Genomic DNA, 25769 nt, shown 5'->3' with positions numbered 1-25769 from the left:
GCAGCAACACAATCCCCATTTCACAGTCCAGTCATGTGAGCGTCATGTGCAGTAAGGGAAATTCAACATGTTTACAAAACGAACGAAGCCAGAGTTTTGTCGTCTGCAGTGGCCGAGATTGGAGCTGTGTACGTCGAGCATGACAGATTTCATGAGCAGTATTGCTTGAGTTGTGCTCAACTCAGATGTTATACTGTAATTACAAATAGCCAAAAGTTAAACATTCTCAGTATCACTTAAAAAACAAATGAGGTATATTTAAAAAAAAAATGACTATTACACTTGACACACACTTATTTGAATATGCATAGAAGGAATGTAAGATAGACAGGAGATGTGCTCCTACACTGTTCTTCAAATGCACTTGCTTTGTTCCTTTTATGTGATTTACAGTAATACTGCAGCCACATGTAACATGATATGAACAAGGCAGAGAGAGAGAAAAAAAAGTGTCCTCAGAGATCTTCCACTACCAGGCTTGGAGAGTTACTGAGGAGCACGTCTCTTCATTTCTGTGTAGCCAGAAATAGCAAGTCATTAAGAGAATGGCAGGTGATGGGCAGATTAGTAAGGCTCAGCAGAGGCGATACGTAATGAAGACAGTTCAGCCTTACAGTATTCTCCCCTGTACCACTCACCCATCTTATTGCCTTCATCCCTTGTTTTCCTTATCTCTTATAGCTTCAAACCGCCTTCTTCTTTTTTTTTATGCTCCTCTGTCTTTCAAGTTGAAGCATAACTTGGGGACACGGTACAATGTGAAGTTGAATTTTCTTCGAATATTATCCTGGCTGTGCGGTTTGAAAGACTGAAATGAGAACATACAGCTCCCATGACAAGTTACAGGAATTATAGAAATAATGACAGCTCCATATGCTGTGATAATTTTAATGAACTTGGTGGAGAGGGGTGTCATTGCACAACTGACAATCTAAAGGCACATTTTCTCTATCTCCGTTCTCACAGGGCTGCAATACTAATGTTAAGCTACTAACGAAATTAAGTCTGTAAATATGGTCCTGTTTTTATTCCATACATTTTTTGTCATTTATCGTAATTACAATGGATGTCTCTGTTAAAATGATGAACCATTTCCTAATTCGTCCACAGATAAGAAGAAATGAATGAATCTTTATTTGTTTTAAAATAACCTAATGCTCAATCTTTCTAATTAGGCACGAGGCAGTCATATGAAGTTCACTTTACAATTGAAGTTCTAGGAAGCCTGAATTAGTCCCTGATATTTCACAAAGCTTGATGAAAAAGGTCTGATTTGCAGAATGTTTTCTCTGGGAAGCGAAAGTGTAACTTGCATTCGAGGCAACCTCGACTGTCCACGTTGATCGCTAAATGTCCTCTTTGTGTTTGAGAGGCAACAAATCATCAAGCTCCGGGATCCGAATGCCCTTTTTTAATTGGTGCCTTATTAAAGCCAGGTGCAATGAGAGGTCAACAATACAAGTGTGTGGGCTAAAAACACATTGAGTGCTGGCATTGGCTGTAAAATAAGTACAGTGTATTGTTCACACACTTTGCTGACTGCTACAGGCACCTGATTAAAGAGGGTGCACGAGGCTGCTGCCAATCAAATACTGACAAACTATTAGGATATTTTTAATGAGTGCATGACATTAGACATAAACATGGAAGAAAAACTGTGAAATATGCTCGAATTCAAAAAGAAAGAAAACATACGATTGAGACTCAGCACACAAACGCATCCAGTACCAGCACATTTCCCTGGTGTACTGCTGCTGCATTGTACTGTATATATGTCACCAGGATGAATTTTGAAACACAAAGAAGTTTGCACGGAGAGGATAAACTTTGTTTTCTGACATTTGGGGCTTTGGGGAATAGCACATGTACATGTGGTTCTTTGGAATCTCATGTGAATCATCTCTTATTTACTTGGTTAGATGATTTTCTTGATGGCAGATGACAATTAGAGGGGATGTTCCAGAACTGTGGTTTCTGACTGTGGGCTGTGATACAGTCTTGGTCCAGTGGGATTCCACTGTTGTGTTCTGCTTAATAATCTAAATCCTCTTAATCCCCTTTGGCCCACTTCAGTCCTTTGATTGCTCCTTGTATTTTTATTACGTTATACTCCATTTTCATAATCTGGTCCACGGCACTCTTATGGTGTGTGTGTTGCAGAGAAAGAAAAGAGACTGCCTAAGAAGTGCAGCATACTGCTCCACTGAGGTCATTCAGATTACAAGGGTCACTCTCTAATCCATAAAGCTGGGTATGTCTGTGCCCAATTTGGAAAAAAATAATTACTGGAGAAAAAATACTATATGGTTAACCGGCTGTGGCGAACCACACTCGTAAGAGTATGGGCGTTGTGTGTATGCAACTGCTGATGTTAATGTGCCTGTGAGTTATCTTATTGCTTTTGCCTGCTTTGCCACCTGGGAAGATGTCCGCAGGCGGCAGAGGACAGATATTCACTTTGCCCAGTCAACTTGGATCATGCAACACAACCTTTTTGAAGGAAGTAATTCATTCAGCGATAAGCACAACAAAAAAAGGGAGGAAGAAGAGCACTGTCAGCAGCCGTCAAGATGGCAGATTGTGATAGGCAAGTCTGGCTCTGTAATCAATCTGCACATGCACGTAATGCACGGCCATGAAGTGCATTTCAAAGTCCATTGCTCGACTTGAAGGAAATAAAAGAAAGAGGGAACTGCACATTAAACATTAGTGACATTGTTGCCTTAATCTTTTATACTGTGTCATTTGGCTTGCATTATCATTACGGGATATGATTAATAGGTTTTGTGCAGTAGCTTCGGGGATGACAGAGAATGAAAGGAGCGCAAAAAGGGGATGGAAAAATTTAAGGGATAGACATATTATGGAGAGAAAGAACATGAGGGAGAAGACAAGTGGTGCAGGGGCAGAACAGAGGACAACATGGAAACATGACATGTGCACGTAGTGGCGAGTTCCTGCCAAACATTTTGAAAACTCCTTGGGTCTGAAAGGGCCTTAACATATTCTCATGGTACCAATTTACCACCCTGAGATTAGACGCCACTTAGATTCGGTGCAGCGTATCCAGACATTCCTGAACAGTGAAAGTGATTAAAGGTCACTACCAGCTCTGATTTCACAGCGCGAATGTGACTGTCGTGTGGCCTAATGTGATACGCACATTACTGTAGCAAGATTTATTCAAGAGAAAATCCACTGCATACTAAGATCGTATTGTTAGACAGAATCTGCCCCTTTCGGTCTCCCCTCGTTTTCTTTTTTTTTCCCATCAACAGCCTGATGTCAAGGGTAAGATATACATCTGTCTAATTTCTTGCTTGTAAACCCACCATCTGGTGCAGTGTCAACATTTTAAAGACAGAAAAAAATGGCTTCATACTATCAATAACAGACACACACACACACACACACACACACAGACTTGTGCAGAATGCACTAATTACTAAGACCATAGGTGGTGACATCTTACAGACAAATTGGTCTTTTTGTTTTGTTTTTGTTTATCCATAAATGTGATGTTTTGTCAGGGTCAGTTTGGTTACCGATGTGAAGGCCGTCTTCTAGCACTCAATTCAGTCTTCATTTAATTAATTTCAAGTACAGATAGCTTGTCGGCATTTGGTCGTCTATAACAAAAAATTATACGCCGATAGTGAATATACCACATAACAGTTAAATATGAAAATAAATCAATAAACCCACCAAAAATACTTTTTTAGGGAGAGATGATGGTTTGGGTTACATAACTACTTTGTTATCACACGATACGTTAAGAAACATACAAGATGTCGCTTCAAACATAACCAGAGAAGTTGCTGCTTCAATAATTACCTTAACGGTTGATTTTTTTATTGGACAAATCCTGCAAATTATCACTTTTTTACAGCATCTGTTGCAGCAGTTTTCAAAATAACTGAAAAAAAATGTTTAAGAAAAAAAACAACACTTAAAGCTGCCTCTTGAGCGGGGGTTGACAACACGGAATCCAAAATCCAAAACACACTGAGCCTGCTGATCCGAGTTAGCAAAGAGACTTTATTGACCAAAGCATGAACGAAAAATATTCCTCTTGTCACTGACAAAAAAACAACAACAACCCTCAACAAGAGACTCATCAATCGGCGGTGAGCCACCACACTATTTGCTGTCGAAAAACTGTTCTGCTTCCCAGTGTCTCACCGGCGACCCCAAACTCATCATATATATAAATATCTATCTCTATCTTTGACCTCATTGTTTTGGTTTTCCTCGCGTTTGAATCCCTCAGACTGCTCCGTCATCAGTATAGTTTTCTGTCGCGGTTTCTAGTGAACAAGCCACGATGAAGCCACTGTAAGCTTTCTGCTCTGCACGGCCGATGGACAAAGTCGGCAACTAGCCGATGAACATAATGGAGTATTGAGCTGCTTAAGAGTTCGATGTTTTGCTCAGGAATTAGTGGAGACCAGAAACATTACATGGACTTACATTCGCCAGGTGGCCAGTAACAACTCCAAATGGATGCTATCGTGTCAGAGTGTTTAGAGTCATTGCTATTCTATCTGCCAAATCTCCATCACCTGCGACAAACATAAATAGATAAAACATTGGTCAAATTGAATTGATTTTTGAAAATTGTCTTAATTGCATGGTATTTTACATTTATAGGTCTGCTGTTTGGCATAGGTTTTTTCTTTTGTTCAACAAAGACACTTGAGGTTTTTTGATTAGATGAATCTTTTCGCTCCTTTAATGTTCTTTGTTAAGTATCTAATTTGGCTTCTCGGAATCTTGCAAAAGAACTAATTGGAACAGCTTGAAGAACTTAATGGGGAAAAGCGAAACAGAAAAGTGAAGAGACTTTACTATTATTTTTTACTTTTTTCTTATGAGCTGTGGAAGCTGTGCATTTTAAAACCGTCTCTTTCCATTAGAAGGAAATCATTATTTCTTTTGAGAGTGGTGTGCAGAAACTGTCTCAAAGCTTTTTTTTGGAATGGACCTTGGAAAACACGATTAAATGCTCTCCTGGGCATTGAAACAGTTATGCATGATTTTTTTTTTTATAGATTTCTTATATGAGAAACTTTCACAATATCTCTGTTATTGCAGAATATCTGTGGGTGTTGAAGATACTAGTATGACCCCATGCAGTCAGCACACACAACACTCTAAGTTAGTCATAATCAGAACATTTCCTAATAACTGTTCTATAATCCAATGACAGCAGTAATGAACACGTTAACATTCGACATTGTTAATGGCTGACCAATGATCAATCTTTTTTCATTTTGTCTTCCTGTGAAGCACTATTAGAGGAATACATATGGGAAGACATACTTTAAACTCTGAAGACTGCATTCAAATAAAGCAATGCAGAGATTTTCACAGAAACACACACACACACACACACACACACATTTACATGCCGTGAGTGTATTTGCTCGCTTCTCAAATGCATCTTTCATTTGTTTCCTAATTCTCCTGCAGGTGACGGAGACACGGACGGGGCCACTCGGGTGCAGCAGCTATGACAATCTGGACTCCGTTAGCTCAGTGCTTCTGCAGAGCCCCGAGAGCAAGCTTCATTTGCAAGGTAAACAAAGCCCGCCCTATCAATATTTTTCATATAGCTGCCCTGTGATGTTCTAACATCACAGGCCACCGGGGTCAAACTAAATTTTTGACCTCTGAAATTGAAGGAGATCTGCTTGGACCAGGGAAACGGTTTGTGCCTCCTCTGAAATTGAATGTCAGTGCAGTTGTTGTTTTTAAATTGGGGGCTGGGACTGGGATGGATCTGCTTCCCAATTCCCTCGAGGGATTATGATACGATTCTCTGTGGTTATAGATGTCTGCTCTTGTACTGACATGATTGCCCTAAGTCTCTCTCAAAGCTTTGATCAAAGACATGCCTCAAGTCAAACCAGTTGCATCAGCTGTGCAAACTATTCAGACATGAAAGCAGAAACTTGCAAACTTCATTCAAGCACAATGTATTATGAGATCATCACAAACACAATTTAAACATGTTGTTATGCTTATCAATGTTCAAATAAGCAATAATCGATCAAATATTCAAAACACACACACACAGAGTCTTACATAATTGTGGCCAATCAGTGTGTAACACATGACGCGGGCTCACGTTTATTTCACTTTCTCCAACATGAATCGACAAAGCATTTCACTCACGTATAACACATCAGGCGTTTCAAACAGCAACTTTTACCCGTTAGTGGTTATGTCTTTTTAAGCGAAAAATAGTTCTGTCTTAGATATTGACACAAGTGATAATTAGCCTATGGGAAGGAATTGCTTGCGGTGACATGTCTCCCAGGGGGCAGAGAGAATGATGAAAGACTGTGTAAATGTGGTCAAGTGTTTGAATAGAGTGATTGGCTCTTTGATTTATTTCAGTTTACGCGGGTTATTAAAAGCGGTTTGAGAATCACAGAGGCATTACCTACCACCCCCTTTTCCCCTCTCCCCCCTGACGGGATCATTACTCGGTTTGTCAAAGGAACGCTTTTAAGTCCTCGTCTGCCACTTACTCAAAGGACTCTATAGGTTTTTGGGAAGAGCTTTATTGCCATGCTCCAAATGTATTGGCCTTGCGCTTTGAAGACTGTTTTGTCATCCAGTTGATAGATGACAGGTTTGGGAATGATTCTTTCTTTTCGCTTGATAATAACTCCAAAAGAATGGAGAAGCTTTGAGTTCTGTACGGTAATTCTAGTTATGTGTGTGTGTGTGTGTGTGTGTGTGTGTGTGTGGGTGTGTGGGTGTAGGTGGGTGTGTGTGGGTGGGTGTGGTATATATTTTGAACGCAATTATCATTTCTGCGTCTAATTAGACAGACAGCTGACGGTGTAACTTCTTCAGCAGTCACAGTGCTCTTCAAAGCGATGGCACTTCACACAGCCCACAGTGGAGGCATGTAGTCAGCGCAAGAGCTTTTAAGGTCTTTGCCGCTCATATATATTTATAATGAGATCCCATCATTTCATTCACCCCACAGTTTCCATTCTGTCGTGAGCTCAAGTGCAAACATCGGAATTATTTTAGTGAACCAAACAGTGTGCTCCTCTCGGATCAAACCCCGCCATGTCCATTCATAATTTATTGTTCCTAATGCATATATCATTGGCATAGGTTAAACTTGTTATGCACCTGGGTGACCTGGCTATCTTTTGAGTCTCATGTCTGCAGGATGAAAGGTTTGGATTTTTTTTTCTTAATGTTTACAGGTAATTAAGTCAGCTTCAGAATAGCGTTATTTTTCTGTCATTGTAATTTTTTTAATAATATTCCAAATTACTAGGTTTAGCTTGTTGCACTTGTTGTGTTCAGTCATGAAACATTGGAGGGTGAACGTGTGGTGATGGTTGGTGACTTTATCTTTGTAAGTAAACTGCATAACGGTGTGTGTTCAGCTTGTAGAGCATGGATTGGTGTGGGCTGAGAGGCTGAGTGTTGTTCAAGCTGGTTATGGTGTCATAAGGTCGTCGGTGGGTGGTTGCTGTGGCGCTGTGTGATTATTAGGGCATATGAGGTGGTTGCTAATGAGGTGTTAGCATGTGGTGGTTAGAAGGAAGTACTCTGCATCCAGAAACTAACAGTGCCTTCTAACTACAGAACTACATAACTGGCAACAGTCAACGACTGAGTTGTAGTGGGTTGTAGTCGCATTAATAATATTCAAAGCGATAGTAGGACAGCTGTGGTGCCCTCCGACGATCTGTTGCCTCCTCACTGACCCTTCACTCAGTGTCAGTCCACATGAAGTCACATTCAAAGTTGTTGACAGCGTACACTTTCATGTGAGACTAGTGGAGACGTCGCTCCATTGCCAGACTGTCAGGTCCTCGTGGCGTGAAAGAACGCTGCTTTTTGAAAGGGATAAGAAGAGCTGATGTGATTGTCCATGGCTGACACCAGCCCCCAGACAGGCCCTAACAAACCCAATGATGTGTATATGATAATGGCTTCCCCTGATCCCACACCACTTCCACGTGTGCCAGTGCCATAGATGCTGTGCACATTGGTGGCGCTGCACGCTGCACATTTAATGCCTGGAACCAACTGGTCCCAGGCTTCAAAAGCTTCCTCTACTCTGCCGTGGCTCCAATTAAACTGATGAAGTGCTTGGAATAGAAATAGATTCAGACAAATGAAAGTGACTATTGTTTGATTAGAAAAATACTTACACTCCACAGAAGAACAGGTATAAAGCACCATCTGAGCAGCATCTGACTGCACTTTGAAAAATAGCATGTGTAGAAAAATTTCAAGGTAGTGCTTGAGCCATTTGGAACAACTTGTGAACCTCTCAGTGGTTCCCAAAGCAGCTTGATCAACTTTTATCTTACCTGACAGACTAACTGTATCTCTTCACTGGACTTCACAGTCAGGGCCCGAACGAATAACAGCTTTGACAGCATTGTCTATTTTGACTACACACCACAAATGTACTTCACAGGCCGTCCCCTGAGGAAGGAGGCATGTGCTAAGCCCGGGGCGGCTCTAATAAGCACCATGGCAGCTCTCAGCACATCTAATGAACACCCACCATGTGTCTCATTTTCAAACGCCTGTTGACCTTTTACCAGACAATTAGCTGGAGCCCAAAGTTTTGGCATTTAAACTGTGGGGAGGAGCCACGTCCAGGCCAGTGTGGGGGATCACAATAACGTGGCAGCACTATGCACTATGAGTAGATTTTTCTCTGTGGCCAAATGTACATATTAACTCCACTTGCGATTTATTTCAAAATGTGTAAGTTAACGCAAAAAAAACAAACAACAACCCACAATATACTAATCTTATGTTACACAACTCCAGAGTCCTCAAGTAAATCATATTACAGTTTGGTTAGTTAAATCAATAACAAGCTGAAGGGAAATGTACACATATATCTGTGAGGTAACAGCAGCTTCAATAAAATAAAGGTTGAGTCGCACTTTCAACTTTCAAAACAGATGCAGCTAAGCTATAGATGTGTTTATCCCGCTCCTCTTTTTGTTGGAGTGTATGCACAAACCAGTTTTGACAAATTGTTGGAAAGTAGGTTTGTACTCACAGAATTTGTCTGAAGTTTCCAAATTCATTTTTCCTCCTTCATCAGCAGCATTGGAAAATAACTCAGGGAAATGAATGCTTTCAGCCTGAAGCTTTTTCACTGTGCTCTCGAACTGAAGGAGCGCTTTGGGCACCTTTTACCAGTTTGATGTGAAGTAAAGATTCAGTGGTTGATTTAAAAAAAAAATATATATATATATATATACATATATATATATATATATATATATATATATATATATACACATATATATATATATAAAATTATAGCCATGGGGAAAGTGTTTTCACCACCAGTCAGGGAATGAAAAGATTGCAAAAATAAACTAAAATATATAATAATTAATATTATATTATTAATATATTGTTTTTGATAAGACTATTTAGCATCGTCTCTCCTGAGAGTAAGATGTCACTCACTGTTTACCCTAAACATGATCAATATTTTGGACTTTACATGAGATTTTGAATTATCTTTGACCAGACATTAAATATTAAACAAAATCCCTTCATGAATAATGCCACCACATCCCCACCTTATTTTGAAATGAGTAAACTTATAAAAACCTTAATCTAGACCAGCTATTTAAATAGCTTATGAATTAAATAAGTGGGATCATATTAGTATGCAGCACCATGTGAGTTAAACAAGGATGCGGTAATAACCAACCCACTCTGTTCCATTATATTCTAATTAAACTTTTAACCATGCCTTTTTTCCTTTTTTCTCTCTTCCCACTATTCTTCTTCTTTTTTTTTCACTCCAAGCCTCAGCACTTTATCTATCTCGAGGCCTGCACGCAACTGCAAAACTCCAGCGGAAAATATTTACACAAAATTAACTACGAGCTTATACCCAAACACTTTAGCAGCTTTTTGAAGTGATTTGGTTTGGTGAGATTAGCCTTAAAATGGCCTGAGACAGCATTCTGGTTTAAATTAACAGGGAGGAATAAGAAGCAAGCTTGTGAATTTAGTCGTGGTCAAATTTGTTCTGAAGACACTTCTTTTTAAAATAACAGAATTTCCAAAAGGATTTTTTTCCCCTCTCTGCTTCATAACCCTGTGGTCTGCTCTTTGTGAGCTGGTGGGGCTGCGAGCTACAGATAACACAATGCGGATATGACACTCCCTGGATGTTCCCTCTGTTTTCACTTAGATTTACTTTGGAGTGCTGCAGTGGAATCTGACATCAAGGGAGCTACCTATCAGTCCAAACTCAGTCCTCAGCTCGCCCACAGTTTTGCTTTGTAAAATGTTTGGCAAATTACCCACGTGTTGTGCTTCCTCCATTCTTTTTTGCCTCATTTCCCCCCCAACAATCATCAGAATTAAAGATGGCAGTGGAACCATTTTTTTCACATTAGATTTCATGCATGACTTAGCAAAGCTTTGATCTATTAAACATGAAACTTTCATTTGCGTCAACTTAATACGACTGTGGAGGTTTCAGTTTGAAATTCCGGCATGTGTATAGCATCAGAGTGCTTGCTACATGCACCATTTGTCTTGCAGCTAACTGCAGCAGAAATGGCCATCAGGAGGTGTCATTAGCAGAGACTATTTGAGGACATGCACGAGGAACTCGTTGATCTTAGACTTGTCACATAACATATCGTGAATAACAGAATAACCTTGCTTACACTGATGACTCTTAATATGATTTAGTTTTTATTTTTAAATCCCCGATTTCTGTATCTGGACGAAAGACAAAGGCTGGAATCTGCAGCAAAAGCCACGAATCGGAAGTCACTCATTTGGAACGTAGACCGTTTTTAAGACTTGTTTTGTTTATTCTCACAAGTGCAATCTAAATGAATCTGCACTTTTTAGCATTACTACAATTGGGAATCAAATTCACTTTGGTTCTCCCACATTAATTTGTTCTTTATTTGTTTGTCCACTCTCCAGGCTAAAGCTTAGGAACCTGATGATATTAGTTTTGGCTGCAACCCCCCCCTTCTGCCTCCACTGGGACCTAGAAGTAAAAATGTATTATTAAGGCATGAGAATTAGTGTGTGGTAATGAAATAATCAGGGGTTTAATCGTTCAGTTTAACTCTTATTATATGTTTCAGGTTGTTGTGAGAATGTATTTTTTTATCGTCTTTTCAAATCTTTGTTAGTATTTATCATTATTTACCTTATTTGAATCGGTGGTACTTTTTTTAAATGGCAAACAAAAGGGGCTTTGAGTATATCAAGCAGAAGACTGAAATATAATTTGTTTAATTTGTATATTGAAAACAGTGAATTAGTCGCATAGAGTGTAGTAACTGGGCCAGAGAAAGAAGAAAAGGTCCAGGAACCTCAACAAGCCATTACCTTGCAGGGACCCAATCACATCCATTATTGCTGTCATAAATTAGGACCAAAACAAAAGCAAACTAATTTTCCTCCTTCTATCCCCACCACACGCTTTTCTCTCCTTTCTTTTCCCTCCAGTTTCCTCAAGAGCCTATCTTGGAAGAGCCATGAGCCTATCGTTGAAGATTTATGAATATGTTAGAATAGCCTGAGCCAACAGTTTTCAAAGTGGTGAAGTGAAAATAAATTAAACCGGGCCTGTAGGCAAGTCGTGCGGAGAGTGATGAATTAGATACTCATTGCTCTGTCGCTCGATGCCTGTCCCTTTTTTTTTCGAGTGAAAAAGCGGCAAACATTATGGGCAGGACAAGCAAACGTACAAATCAATTAAAATGTTTTTGATGACAGATTTGTTGAAACATAGATTTCAAGGCTAAAGCATATCAGTAAACACAGTGTCCTTGGGTTCATTAGAGAATCGTTTACAGAGGAAAAATATCTGTAAATGCAAAACAGGGAGAGGAAAACGTCGGACGCGCAGCAATAAGAACGGGTATTTTTTTTAACCATATGTTGCTATACACACACAAACCATTGTGTGGCCTTTTAACTGTCTCTTTGTTTTTCTGTACACAAACCTGGGCACATTACAAAACCAAATGGTCTATTACAATTCATTATACTTAGAAATCATTGGCTAACTTGGGCTCTGCCTCATTGATTGTCACAACATTGGTAATCTGAGGAGCCGAACCACCTCTCGGACGGGGCTCATGTGTGGAACAGCGACCTTTTATGAAAACACATGCCGTTTTTGCTCAGAGAACTGATAACGCCGGACAATTTTCTAGATGGTTAGCTGCACAGCACCGCCCCCCCACTTCTTCTCCCTAACATGCTGAATCCCCAGTACCTGATGAAATCTTTCCATGTTGACCCTGAGGGCAGCTTTCAATCGGAAGTGGTCAATCAAGAGTGAGTTTCCATTTGGGCCAAGATGACCATAAATCCTCCCACCCCCACCTACTCACACTTGCCAGCTGCAGTCTACCATTTCTGCCAAGTGCCATGGTTTTCCACTCAGTCTTTTTTTTCTATCTCTGACAGACTCTGTTTCATCAACAGATTGGGGGGGCTCTGTTCTTTATACGTCCTCTATATTCTGAAAATACGCTGCAGAAGCCGACGGAAAGCTGTTTTAAATTGTTGATGATATCAAGTCGATGTACATGCACCATTGGGGTGTTCTGCATAAGTGTTAAGTGCTCCATCAACAGCTAATCCTTTTTCTCTTGCGTTGAGTTGTTCTTGGCTGAGCCACCGTCTGCCATTTCCATCACTAGGGACAGATACCGGGAGAACGCTATTCTCTTCCTTGTCTTGGTTACGCAATGGGTGATGCATTTCCTTTGTGCCGCAAGTCATTATTCCGTGAAAAACATGTTTTTTCATCACCACTACACTGTGCAATCAGTTTCAACATGGTAATGACGAGTTTAAACAAAAAAAGTGTTTACTTCCGCTCTAAATAACGAGATATGCAACTCGCATTATGGAGTCTCGCAGTTTAGATCTCAATATTAGATCACTGCACAACTGATTCAGCAGACAGTTTGTTTTTAACAGTAAGGCAAGTAGGTGCCATCCGACACAAACAGATTGGCATTATTTCTGTATTTAGGGATGTTTGATGTAATTTCTGTGATCAATCAGGCCTTTTGATCTGAGACGTGTATACAGCAGATCTTGACACTTTAAGGCCAGTTTTGTCTTTTTTAGCCGAGATGGAAATGTCAGAGCTTGTCATACGTCCCCTCCTCCTCCTCCCCCTCTCCAGGGTTCTTGTAAAACATGTGATGTCTGCAAGAGGCCACAAAGGGTGTGTATGTTTGCGTGTACATGAGCATATGCGCCTGTGTGTATGTGTGCGTGCGTGCACACGCGTGTGTGACGCTAGCACAATATCTCACCAGCCGAGGCCCTACTGCTACTGCTGTGCAGGGACACATGGCAGCACACGACGGAACAGATTGAGCTGCGCGACTGAAGAGCCCGAGCAGCCAACAGCAACCAGATCTCTAATTACATGCTGAAGTTATATTTTGTAACACTGCTACTAGCCAGTGTGTTTGAGAGTAGGCTCTGTCACAAATTCAAAACAACATTATTATATGTAATTTAAATATATTAATATAATATAATATAATTATACTTGCACTCCCCCCTCCCAAAAAATAAAATTTAAGTTAAAATTGAAAAATAGTTTTACTTTGAAACAACTTACGTGTCTTTGTCCAGTGCGCGTCACTACTGGCAATAACTCGGCACCATGGAGAGCTCATCTACCTCTCCAGACTGTCTGCCTTCCTCAATCCAGCAATTGCGTCAACATGCAATTTCAGCACTTCCTCTTTTTTCCAGGAGGCAGCGAGTCTCTGAATGCCAAGACCATTTTAATGTGTAATTTATGCTCTTACTTTGATAACTGCACCTGCATCCTTGCGTGCTCTTTTGTGTGAACAATAAGAAAAAAGAAAAAAAGACATTGTGTGGATCACATTGTGTTCTGTAAGTCTTTTAGCTGCACACAGATACAGTAGAGTGTATCATGTATGCACATGCAGGCGCTTGTATGTTAAAATATTCTCGGAAATGGGATTTTACATCTCCCTGCTGTTTTGCTGTTTCAAATATATCCACGCCTAAATATTCATGTGCCATAACAATGGAAGAAAAGCTAAACAAAAACAAAAAGTCTTTGTGCTGTTTTGAGGCCATGAAAGGATGTTGGAGATGAAAATACCGATTGAATTCAGTAGTTCCAAACAATTATCCCCACACACAAATGCTCAAATAAGATGTAAAACAAAGTGTGCTAGTCGACAGCCCTGTTTGACAACACAAGCTGCTGCCTTCCAGAGTGCTTAGAACACTTATGATAATCTACAATAATCTACTCAGCACAGGCTCAGCAACACATTATCCATTTGAATGCAAAGTACACCTCATTCAGAACTTTAAAACATGCTAACATATTCGGAGCACTGAGAATAGCTCCAGTGGAACATGTTATTCTCTGTCAGACCCAACACACACACACACACACACACACACACACACACACACAGACTGTCAGACGCCCTAAAGCTATTTAGGCAAAGAAATGAAAAGTGGATAAACAGCTACTTTAGCTGCACCTTTACCTCATAGTTGTCACTCATGTGAAATGGGCCAACGCAGCAAATCTTAAAACTATATGCCCCAGCTGTATTTAGTATCTAGGGATCAGCAAGGCAGCCTGGGCAGGCCTGGACTGAGGAGAAACAGGCAATCTTCCAGTTCAGAGGTCTTTGGTTTTGTATCATGGCTGCAACAGTAATCTTCAATAGTAATTTAAAGCCCCCATTGAAGTAATGCACTTTATTGCACCGGTGGATTAAGTAATGATTATTTTGCAAAATTGCGGCCACACAATGGTCAATTAATCTTTAATGACACTGTAACTTATGAGGCGTAGCGTGGCATTGCAATAAGCAGGCAACTGCTTGCCAAGGCAGTTACAAGCCTCAGTTGGGGCCTACCCTCCCCATCTATCACCATGTAAAAATAGAGCTCTCTGGAAAGACATAATGAAAAGGCAAAGTCACAGTTGCGGGAGTCTCCGTTTTTAGCATTCATGGAATGTTTGAGGGCCTATATCCTCCAACCTATGTGGGGAAGAAAAAAATATCTGCCTCTGATGAATGCAGTGAGATTAACTGCTATTTTGAGGTGCTATTTATTCAGGGCAAGCCAGGCATAGGGGTTGCAGGGAATTATGTGCACTGGCAGAGCATGAAGTTGGAGGCTATCAAATGGCTGCATGGGAATTCCAATATGCACCTTTCGTTTCATCTGCAGCTCTGAACGATGGTAAGTGTGACTCCGTGCTCCAATACGTACTGTTTTCCTCAACAGCGCACCTGCTTCAGAGCCAAATAAACTGTACCTTTACAATCCAGTCATCCTCGGATGTTTCTGAACTAACACAGCAAAGCTGGGGAAGTCACAAAGATAAATGTGTTTTACTCCTAAGGGCTCCAAAACACAGCTCTCCTTCCCCACGGCGCTAACAAATGTTGATGGATTTGCTTTTATTGCATGACATCATTTCTACACTGGAGTGGGCGGACAAGACATCAAATTTCCAGTGTAGTTAAGTACATGCTCAGTGGGAGAATTTGGGGAGAGCAGAAGAGGTGAAGACGCAGGAATGAGGAGCGTGATTGATGGAGTGAACGAGAGCCAAACGATGATGGGGGATGAGTCAAGGGGCATGTGCACAAGTGTGGCGGGAGTAGGAATGAGTGTAATGAAGTAAGACAGAAGAGATGTGTACAGAGTACAGAAAGAAGAGGTAGAGAGAGAGAGAGAGAGAGAGAGAGACATGTAAAGCAAAGGGACAGAAACATTGTGGAAAAAAGAGATTGTAAGACTGATAGTACTGACCTGAATGTCAGCATCCCGAATGGTTCCTTCCGCAATCTCCCATGCACCAGCCCACTGATATCAAACAAGAAAGTGTGTGTGTGTGTGTGTGTGTGTGTGTGTGTGTGTGTGTGTGTGTGTGTGTGTGTGTGTGTGTGTGTGTGTGTGTGTGTGTGTGTGTGTGTGTGTGTGTGTGTGTGTGTGTGTGCGTGCGTGCGTGCGTGCGTGCGTGCGTGCGTGCGTGCGTGCGTGCGTGCGTGCGTGCGCGTTGATGGTAGGGTTGGGGGTATGAGGGACTTGCTGTTATTGTGCACCCGGCCGCTGGCACCAGCACTGTCAGTGAGCCGCGTTGATCCGTGAACTTGCCATCTGGATTCTCCCACAAATCACATTAAAGTTTCAAGCCCAGGAATACATCAAGCTAAATGAAAATTGGATCCAGGGGCCGCAGACAGGCCTGATGGAGGCAACAAAAAAAAAGCCCAGTGCAACCCAACTCTTTTGTGGTCAGACATGATCAATCCTTTCCCTTTACTCCCTCCATCCCTCCCTCCTTCTGTTCCCTTCAGCGCTGATGGGCAGAGGTTCTGAAGATGTGTAAAGGAGGGAAGGGAAGGGGACTGAGTGGTATTCAAATGAAGGTAGACATTACAAGGAAAGGTTGCTCAGTAGCAGGGGAGTCTTTGCACAGTTATAAGTGTGAAAGATTTCCCCCTGTGGTAGCCTCATATGTGAAATGAAGTAACCTTTTTTTTTCTTTTTTTTTTTTTTACATAAAATGTCAGTAAATCATTATTCTATACAGATGTGACCTTGATTATTAGCCTCACTAAAGAAAACTGTAATGCTGAATATTGCTGGATTAATTAAAACACAGGATGTCATACATTTCCTTTAAAGGCAGCGTATGTTAAAGTTGTCCTTTTGGCTTCAGAGCCAAATATTAGCACATAATGTGATAACATTTTAATTTGCTTTTGAAAACCCACTGTTATCAGTTTAGTGTACATTGACAGTACGCATTAATTGCAGCATGCATAATAAGAGATGCAATTTGACTCCATGATAACGTCCTGAAAATGATTCATGTGTGCAGTATGAATTATTGGCTCTCTTTCCCTTTCATTTCAGCAACATTGTGTTGCTTCACAAATGTTTGTTTAAATGGATTTCACCTTTGGGTGAAAATAATATGTGAGTGGGGGAAAAAATTTAAAAAGAGGGCAATCATTCATCATTCAATAACATATTATGTTCTGGCTCCTGGTTGCATATTTTCTGCTGAAGCACTGTTTGTGCTCAGGTAAACCCATTAAGACAATATTGCCTCGCGAGATGAAGTTTAATACGATAAGGTAAAAAAATCAGTTTACTTCTTTTCCAATCCAGTGGCTTGTAGAGTTTGGGATCTATTTTCCTGGACTGAACTGAAGAGAAAGCCTTTGCTGCTAGCCATCAGAGCTCCAATTCTATGAGATCCCCAGAGTGGCATATGGATAGGTTCAGTCTAGAAAAATATAACATTGTAAATAAATTGTCAGTGGTGGGAGGGAAAAGGGTATTTTCAGAGGTGAGTATGCAAACCTCAAGCAATCACTAATGGTAACTCAATAAAACACATGCAAAGGAATACTCATAAAGAGGGGGAAAAATGTTCTAAATAAATCAACATGGCACCAGAGAGCTTCCATAAATCAACTAAACATTATCACATCATGAGTGACTTACCACAGACCGAAACGATTCAAGTTGACCATCGGCGAGCTTTGAAGCAAAAAATGAAAAAAAAAAAAAAAAAAATGAATGAGTGCTTATGACACTAAGCAATATTTGAGAGGCATTCAGCCATTTCACATTTTCTTTTTCTCACGTGTTTATTATATCTGTGAAGAGATACCGTTCGTGTATGTGTTCTCATTCTGGTATATATAAGTATAAAGTATATTTGGTGAAAATGTGATGTGAAAATGATTCAATTTTCAGATTTGTTTTCATCAGATCTTGTTTTGAGCTAAACTAAAAAAAAAGAAAGAATAAGAAAATTTTTATTCGTTTTAATGATACCATGCTACAGATTTTGTTTTTCTTCTGTGTCTAATTAAGAGAAATAAGCAAGGTAAGTAAGGTACCTCATATCATATACGGTTAAGAATGCATTAAGCTTGATTAAAACCTCCCACTTGTCTCTTACCCAGGTCTTCAGGTCATTTTCCCAGAATACCTGCAGGAGAAATTTGTCCAGTCAGCTCTCAGCTACATCATGTGCAATGGAGAGGGAGAGTACGTCTGCCGGAACAACCAGTGCATCTGTCAATGTGCAGAGGAGTATCCCCAATGCAACTGTCCCATCACCGACATCCAGATCATGGAGAACACAATGCTGGGGATGTCTGAGTCATGGGCTTCCTCTTATAAAGACTTTGAGAACTCTGGTAAGTTGGACATTTTTTTAATTACCATATCATGATGATTATGTAAATAATATATGATATGAGGAGTAAAACTGTATTCAACGTTTAAAGGCATAGGACATATTTAGCAATGTTAATTCAATTCAATGCGATCTCAATTCAGTGTTATTTTTGTATAACTCGTATGGGCCATCTTTGAAATGCACTGAAAAAATACCTATTCTGTGATTTAGATATGTTGATTCATACATGAGGAATGCATAGTGGCAAACAAGAAACTTTTGTCTCCTGTGCTTGAAAGTCATGTCGCTGTTTTCATTGATGCAAATACAATGAGACACAGTGAAATATTGGACACAGTGAAGAAAAGAGCACAACTGTGCCCAGCTGTTCTATCTATTATTGATGTTGTGTACAAGTGTCCCCATTAAACCTGCCAGGAACAGATAAATATATTTATGTCCCAAAGAAGGAAGTTAATTTGAGTCATGAGGTCCATGAGATCAAATCATGTTTCTTAGGTTAAAAAAAGGAATTGTATAGTATACAGTATATAAATCTGTGATTTATACATTGTTAGCCTCAAATATAGTGCATTGTATTGTAAGAACATGTCAAACTGATATTTACTAGCTTTATTGAAAATATTAAGACTGTCATGTATGTCTTCATAGTGAAATGTTTATCAAGAGTCACATTTTTCTTCAGTGCCTGTCTGAGAGAGGCTTTCGTGTTCCACTGACTTGCTATGGTTGTACCAATGTTGGGGTGTGCACTTATACACTTCCCTCAAGCAGGAAAAAAAACGAATCGACCACACTTCAGGGTGGACAATTGGCCACTATTGCCATAGAGTAATGCTAGGACACTTTCTGTCTGGAAAATCTATCCACTACAAGAGCACTAGCTAGTTTATTTGATTTAGTTACAATTTAGATTGTTGCATGCATTTTTAAATGAAGCACTTTGTTCGGTTAAAGTTTCCACATAAATCTCAACAGCAAAATAACAGGGTGTCTATAAGACCCGGAAACATTATATATTATGGAACAGTGGTGTGTATATGTCCGAAAGCCACCAAATTGAGATGTAATGGTACAAGGGGCGAAGTGCAGTTGCACTGTGAGAGCTATAATCTTTTGATAAGATGTGCTGGGTGACTTGTGATAAGAGTCATTCGAGGAGACTGTGTGGACCCATTGGAATCTATGTCAAGGAGGGGATCTCTGATGGCTTTGATGCTTGTGTGAAAGGACTTGGCAAGTATTGATCTGGAATGGGGGAGTGACTTGAAAATTGATTTATTTTGTTCTCCTTTTGGTGAGGGGAAACAGTTCTGAACACACTGAAGACACAGTTTTTCTAGGAAAAGGGCAAGGGCGGTACCTGACATCTCTGAAAAATCTGGGTGGGGGAATATGGCAAGTTCAAAACAGGGGAGGAGAATCTGACTTCTTTGAAGAAAAGGGAAAAGGGAGCTCTGACATGCCTGGAAGGGGAATGGAGGAAATCCTGACATTTCTCAGCTGCGACTGTGAAAAGGAGATCTCAGCTCCGGGGTTTATGCTGTTAAACTGTCAGGAGAGGTCTGAAGGAGGGTACTTGCATACTGTACAGGTCTTTGCATTTCTTGAATAGGGGGAATCTGGGTATGAAAAGAAGATTTTCATTCTCTCCAAGAATATTTGTGTCATCTTTCCCGCTAAAATAAGTTTTGTTCAGACCTGGGAGTTTAATGCATTGGGTGAATTAGTGTACATTTGTGCATCACCTAAGCTTTGACAATATACAGACGAAATGTGGACCCTGACTAGAGACAGTTGTTTGTATCAGGCTACTTTTGAGCTGTCTTGAACTTGACCACTGTTATTGCAAAGGAGACACTATAGGCATTGAATTGTTTATTTCTAATGCTACATGTATTTTTACAGATAATAATGAGCTATTCTGACTCATGACAATTAATTAACAAACCGGGTAAAAAAATATTTACCTTGTGAATCAGGCATTTGATTTTTAATAACACCTCTATGCCCATTGTTGCAAAAAATTAGAGGTGAAAAAAGGGTGGGGCGGGGAGGACGAATATCAGAGGGAGTGAAAGCAACACAAGGACCATCATCACCACTGCTGAGAACAAATCTGTTGCTCTTCAATGAGTGTGTGGTAACACATACAAAGAGAGTGTTAACAGCGCTGCAGGGTCTAATTTCTCTTGAAATCCCCTCAAAGCAGGGGAAACCCAAAACAAGTAAACCAGACATATCCAATAACATAACATATTATAAGACCTACCTTTGACAAAACCTTTGACAATTGAACGTATATAAACATAGATATTATTCTCTAGTTTTCTGTTGCACCCATGTCTTGTTCGTCAATTAGTCCTCAGTGCATTTGTACCCTTGTTTTCCCCTTTGAAGAGTGTACTGTCACCAACGGTGCAAGAGACAGGAGGGGAGGACACTTCAAGATAAGACTGCCAAATTTTACTTAATTTTCTGGTCAACATTTATTTAATTATGGATTAACTCAGCAGTCAGCTTGATAACAGAGAATTAACATACCTGAAGGTTACAATACAAAAAGTACTACAAAAAGCAGTTAATGATGGTTCATTGTACTCTGTTCAAGTACCTAAAATACTGCGATTCATGCAGTACCAAATTTAATATAGATTAGTATAAATTGCATTGTTTTTTTATAACAGTAAATAGTCATTTTAGATGACAGCTTACAAACACACACACTAAAAGTCCTGTCAAAACAAGATTTCAAACTAAGTTTTGTCTCTAAAATCTTAAAATAGGATGCTTAGAAGTCTACTCAATCACTCCGTCTCCCTAACCCAGCACCCTAATCTTTCACTTTTTCTGTCACACCACCACTCCCACTCCGTGTCTCCATGTTTTGCAATCTGCTCACTTGCTTTATTTCCTTCTGTAATCCAGATGAGTTCAAGTCTTTCCTGAAGAGGCTGCCCTCCACTCACTTTCTGCCCATCAGCAGTGTGCATCTCTTGTGGGGCAGCGACTGGGACCTGCAAGCCCGATACAGGCTCCTCCAGAGTTCCCTTGAGATACAGCGGCTCAAGATACAGCGCACCGCCCGCAAGCTATTTGGCCTCAGCATCCGTTGTCACCACAACCCCAACCACCAGATGCCTAGGGAGAGGTGGGTAGCAATACGACCTCCCCCTCACAATGATTTACTCATTAATATAAACCACTGGTGCTTTTTTAGGTGTTGTCATTTTGAGTGTTGAAAAAGTAGATTTAAATTCCAAGTGTGGGAAAAGCAAATGTGAAATTGCCTCTCACAGAGGAGTGATATCGTTTAGCGAAAAGATATAGGGGTTTTACATTGATTTTTACTTCTTAAATGCACGCACAGTAAGGGTGTCATCCATAATATATTTCAACTTATGGTTCTGTTGTTTCTGTCCATCAAGTCAACTTAGTGCTGAGGCTTGCACATGCCCAAAGCACTCTTGCTCACTCTTGAATTTCTCGTTGCAGTCTGCAAAGAAAATGTAGCTGAGGGAGTTTTCTTGATAGGTCATTGCACACATCTGTCACTGCCCACTGCAGTTGCAGCTTAAGAGCCTTGCTGCAGATGTACCCTGGTGTCAGCACTGTCTCAAATGCCAGGAATTTCCCCATCCACTCTTGCAAGATTAGAAACCAAAAAATCTGAAAACACTATGCAAAATATGCACAGTTTGCAGCAACCACATGGAATACCACTGAAAGTGTTCCATGAAGGGGGTGTCACCATATTAATGGAATCCAAATCTGTAAAATATTAATTTAAGTGGTTTGAAAATGAGCAACTGTTACTGACGGAAAAGGAGGAGCACACCCACACTTGTGTGTGAGAGTTGGCAGAGGTTTGTTCTAAAGTGTTATCAAAAAGCCCCAGTATGCGCTCCCTCTTCCATGGAGTACACATCAAGGGTGCCTGATGGCACTGGAAATAAGAGCAGCATGTTTATTTGCTTGCTTGTGTGAGAGGCGGCTTTGCATCAGATGGTGGATTTATTTATTGTCATCACTGCTGTGTGCATGTGAATACACTTTGCATACATGCCCGAGTGGGGCATAAGTGGTCTATAGCTCACACAGGGCTTCTAAAATAATTGTACTATTCACAGGTGTGCACTTATGTGTTATTATGAGTATAAATTGTTGTACAACATATAATTTTCCGCCTTCTTAAGTCACTGCAACCTTCAGTTATGTTCATTTTTGATGACAGCCAATGATGACGTGTTCAATATTTAACTGTGTTGTCAGAGGTATGATGTAAAAGGCTTTTTATTACTTATTTGGGAGTTTTCACAATGCATGTCAACATACAGTTATGCTACCATTCCATTACTGCCTGCCTGCCGCTTCCCTTGTACCTGATTCAAGAAAAATGCCCCCCACCCCCCCACCCTCTTTACAGACAGGGACTCCAACCCTCACCTATCCTCTGGGCAGTCTATAACAGCTGATCAAAGGATGAGGGAAAGCTGAAGGCCCATAAAGCATCAGCCCAAGTATTTTCAAGGTGTGTGCCAAACACCTCAGGGAGGCCTTCCAGCACATTTTCAACCTGTCAGTGAGACTGCAGAGTGTGCTGATGATGATGTGAAAAACATCATGCCTGGCCCCAGTGGCCAAGAATGGGCACACCAGGGTTCTAAATGACAGCAGGCCAGATCCCTCGTGAGAGACCATTTGGATCCCCTCCAGTTCATACATCAGCCTGACAATGGGGAGGATGACGTTGTCGTCCACCTGCTACTCTGTGCATACTCCCACTTGGAGAGTCACTGTGAGAATCATGTTCTCCGACTAAGTGGTTTTAACACCATACAGGCTCCGCTGCTGGCAGAAATCCTCAGAGCTACGCATTTTGAAGCCCCAGTGGTCACTGTAATCAGATCTTAGCTCACTTACATACCCCAGTTTGTCACACTATGCATCTCTGTGTCAGATCAAAGTGGCTCCCAAGGTTCTGTGCTATTCTGTTTGCCGCCTCCTTCAGATGACATGGTCTACGCGGTGACCACGTAGACCGTGGGGGCCGAACCAAAATGAGACCTCGTATTTGCCGTAATCAGAGTGTTCTGCCCTGCAGTTGCCCACAGTATGAGAAAGTTCATCACCAGGATAGGTGGGGCTGGGTAGGATCCACCCGTGGGATCCTTCATTGCTCGGGGATGCAAGGACGTATTTGTCGGCCTCATTGGAAGGAGCCTACAAAATGGGACAGCCATGTTGCGCTGCTGTGATGCAATAGGTCTTCAAATGTAGCCACTGAGGGAGGCAGCCTCTGAATTGGGACACAGCTTCATACTTCAGTACCATGCAGAGGTTCCCTGAAAACTTTGTGATATTGTAATGGACTAGTTCAGGGGCGAAAAGATAAATGCATGGGTCTGACTGGAGAGTCAATGTCACCAAGATAAGAGAGATGATGAAGTTCTAATGGCAGATGCAATCATCCACCAATTTATAAAAAAACTAAATGAACTGTAGTCTTAGACTGCAAATATTGGTGTAACATACAGAGGAAACACTGTTACCTTTTAACAAAGTTGATGCTTACCAAGAGGGATGTGGCCGTGCTATGTTGTTGAAATACTAAGAAGAGATTTTGATTGATTGGGAGTGATTTTGCAAAAGCTAGGTCAGTCATGCAGAGCTTGGACTTGTAAATATTATTATTAGGTCCCGAGCCACTGACAAAGTCAGAGCTGGGAACCTATTATAATTGTAAACAAAACTCTAATTTGAGGCACTAAATGTGTTCTGACCCACCTGAAAATTTGCACTCGCATCAGAACTAGTGAAAAATTTGATATTCTAATCTTGGGCATGGGCATGCCGAAAGGACCCAAAAGTTATTATTGTTGTTGTTATTTATTTAATTTTAGTCAATTTCAAGCTACTTAATATATCATTCCAATCATGCACACACTGCTTGTGTATAACTGTGAATGTGAGTAAAGTTACAGTATATTTCTTATATTACTTTTATTATATAATTCATTTAACTATAGAGTTACCAATAGATGTACTGTATGCATACAGAAATCATGCAATCTCAATAGAGCAGCTCCTCTTATGTTTCATTTTATTTCTTACATTCAGCCTTAGCAGGGCCTCATCACTAGGCCACTCTTAGTACGTTTAGTTTAATTAAATTATGGATGCAATATGGAACAAGGAGAAGTTGCTTATTACTTTGTGCAATTACTACGCTGTAGACTGGTGTGATCAAGTTATACTTATCCAAAAAAGATTTTAAGTCTTAAATCTCCTTGCCCCCTTCACAACTGCATATTAAACCATGTCAGTCAATAAACATATTTACATCAGCTAATGAAAGACAGGCATCATATGCATTGTTGGCTGTCTATATATATTTTGCTAGGTTTACCACACCACAAGGTGTCTATTTATTAAAAGCATTGTAAATTCCTGCTGTGAACGCTGACTGCAATAACTGCGTGGAAACTTAATACATGAATTGTATTGGATTTGCTATTGCATTTCCTGTAATGAGTATAGCAGCTTGCTTCAAGTAGAATGAATATAGCAGTTTGTCTTTGGTATAAATGATTAATAGTGACAGATATGAAGTAGCATCACTCCCAGCCAAATCATTTGCATCCATTAATTATTCATGTTCAAAGTCAAGCATATTTACAAATTTGAATGTACCCTCCATATGATGAACTACTTTGCCCTAACTAATATTGATGTTGACAAGACGCTGCTTATGTCTACAATTAAAGTTCTTACTTATTTTGCTTTAACATCTTTATATTTAGTCTTGCACTATAGATATCCTATCACACTGAATCATCAAGATCCCTCTTTTTCGATTTCTTCCAGTGGAAGCCTGTATTCCCCTGCTCTACTGTTCTCTTTGCTTCTTTTATTTTCTTTGCACCTAAATAGGAAGGAGCGATGATGCATGTTATACAAATGCAAGTCTTATTTGATACCCTGTTACAAACACAGAGTGTGTTCGAATTCATAAAAAAACAACAACAACAACTATTCCAGTTAATTTCTCTGGCAAATCTAAGATAAGCCATTGTTTTAGATGATAACAAATAAGGGCAAAAATAAAACTGGCTGCAGGATAGACTCATATGGCTAATTGACAGAGGCAGTTCGTTTATAAAATATAAATCAAGGTCATTATTTCAGAATGGATATTTCAACAGTTATTGCAAATATATTCGAAGGAGGGATCATTATGACTGGGCCTGTGTCCAATGCAATAATGAACAGCTAATTAAAAAATAAATTATGGGAGTAGTTTTATATTGGAGGCACCTGTTAAAACAGTCTCTTGTATGCCTTCCCAATTGTCAATTTCCTGAATAATTAGACACCCCATTTGTCCCTCACATCCGTTGTTATAATTGACCAAGAGATCCATCCATCCTTTTTTCTGCCATTAATCAGTTTTTGGATGGTAGTGTCAGCAGGTCAAGCAAAGTGGTCCAGACGTCCC

At 40.3% G+C, this 25769-nt stretch overlaps 1 protein-coding gene across 2 annotated transcripts in view; it reads left to right on the top strand.

Moving 5' to 3' along the window:
- The window catches only part of brinp1 (bone morphogenetic protein/retinoic acid inducible neural-specific 1), a 130096-nt gene that overhangs the window by 93087 nt on the left and 11240 nt on the right, over window positions 1-25769 (top strand). For both annotated transcript variants that reach the window (XM_035608874.2, XM_035608873.2), the window contains exons 5-7: window positions 5473-5578; window positions 18033-18269; window positions 21200-21422. In XM_035608874.2, the coding sequence (XP_035464767.2) occupies window positions 5473-5578; window positions 18033-18269; window positions 21200-21422 (566 nt within the window). The remainder of the gene's footprint in view (window positions 1-5472; window positions 5579-18032; window positions 18270-21199; window positions 21423-25769) is intronic.

The sequence above is a fragment of the Scophthalmus maximus genome, chromosome 20 (genome assembly GCF_022379125.1).
Source record: "Scophthalmus maximus strain ysfricsl-2021 chromosome 20, ASM2237912v1, whole genome shotgun sequence".
Taxonomy (NCBI): domain Eukaryota; kingdom Metazoa; phylum Chordata; class Actinopteri; order Pleuronectiformes; family Scophthalmidae; genus Scophthalmus; species Scophthalmus maximus.
Note: the sequence above shows the minus strand (reverse complement) of the source record. Positions and strands in the feature narration are given on the sequence as shown.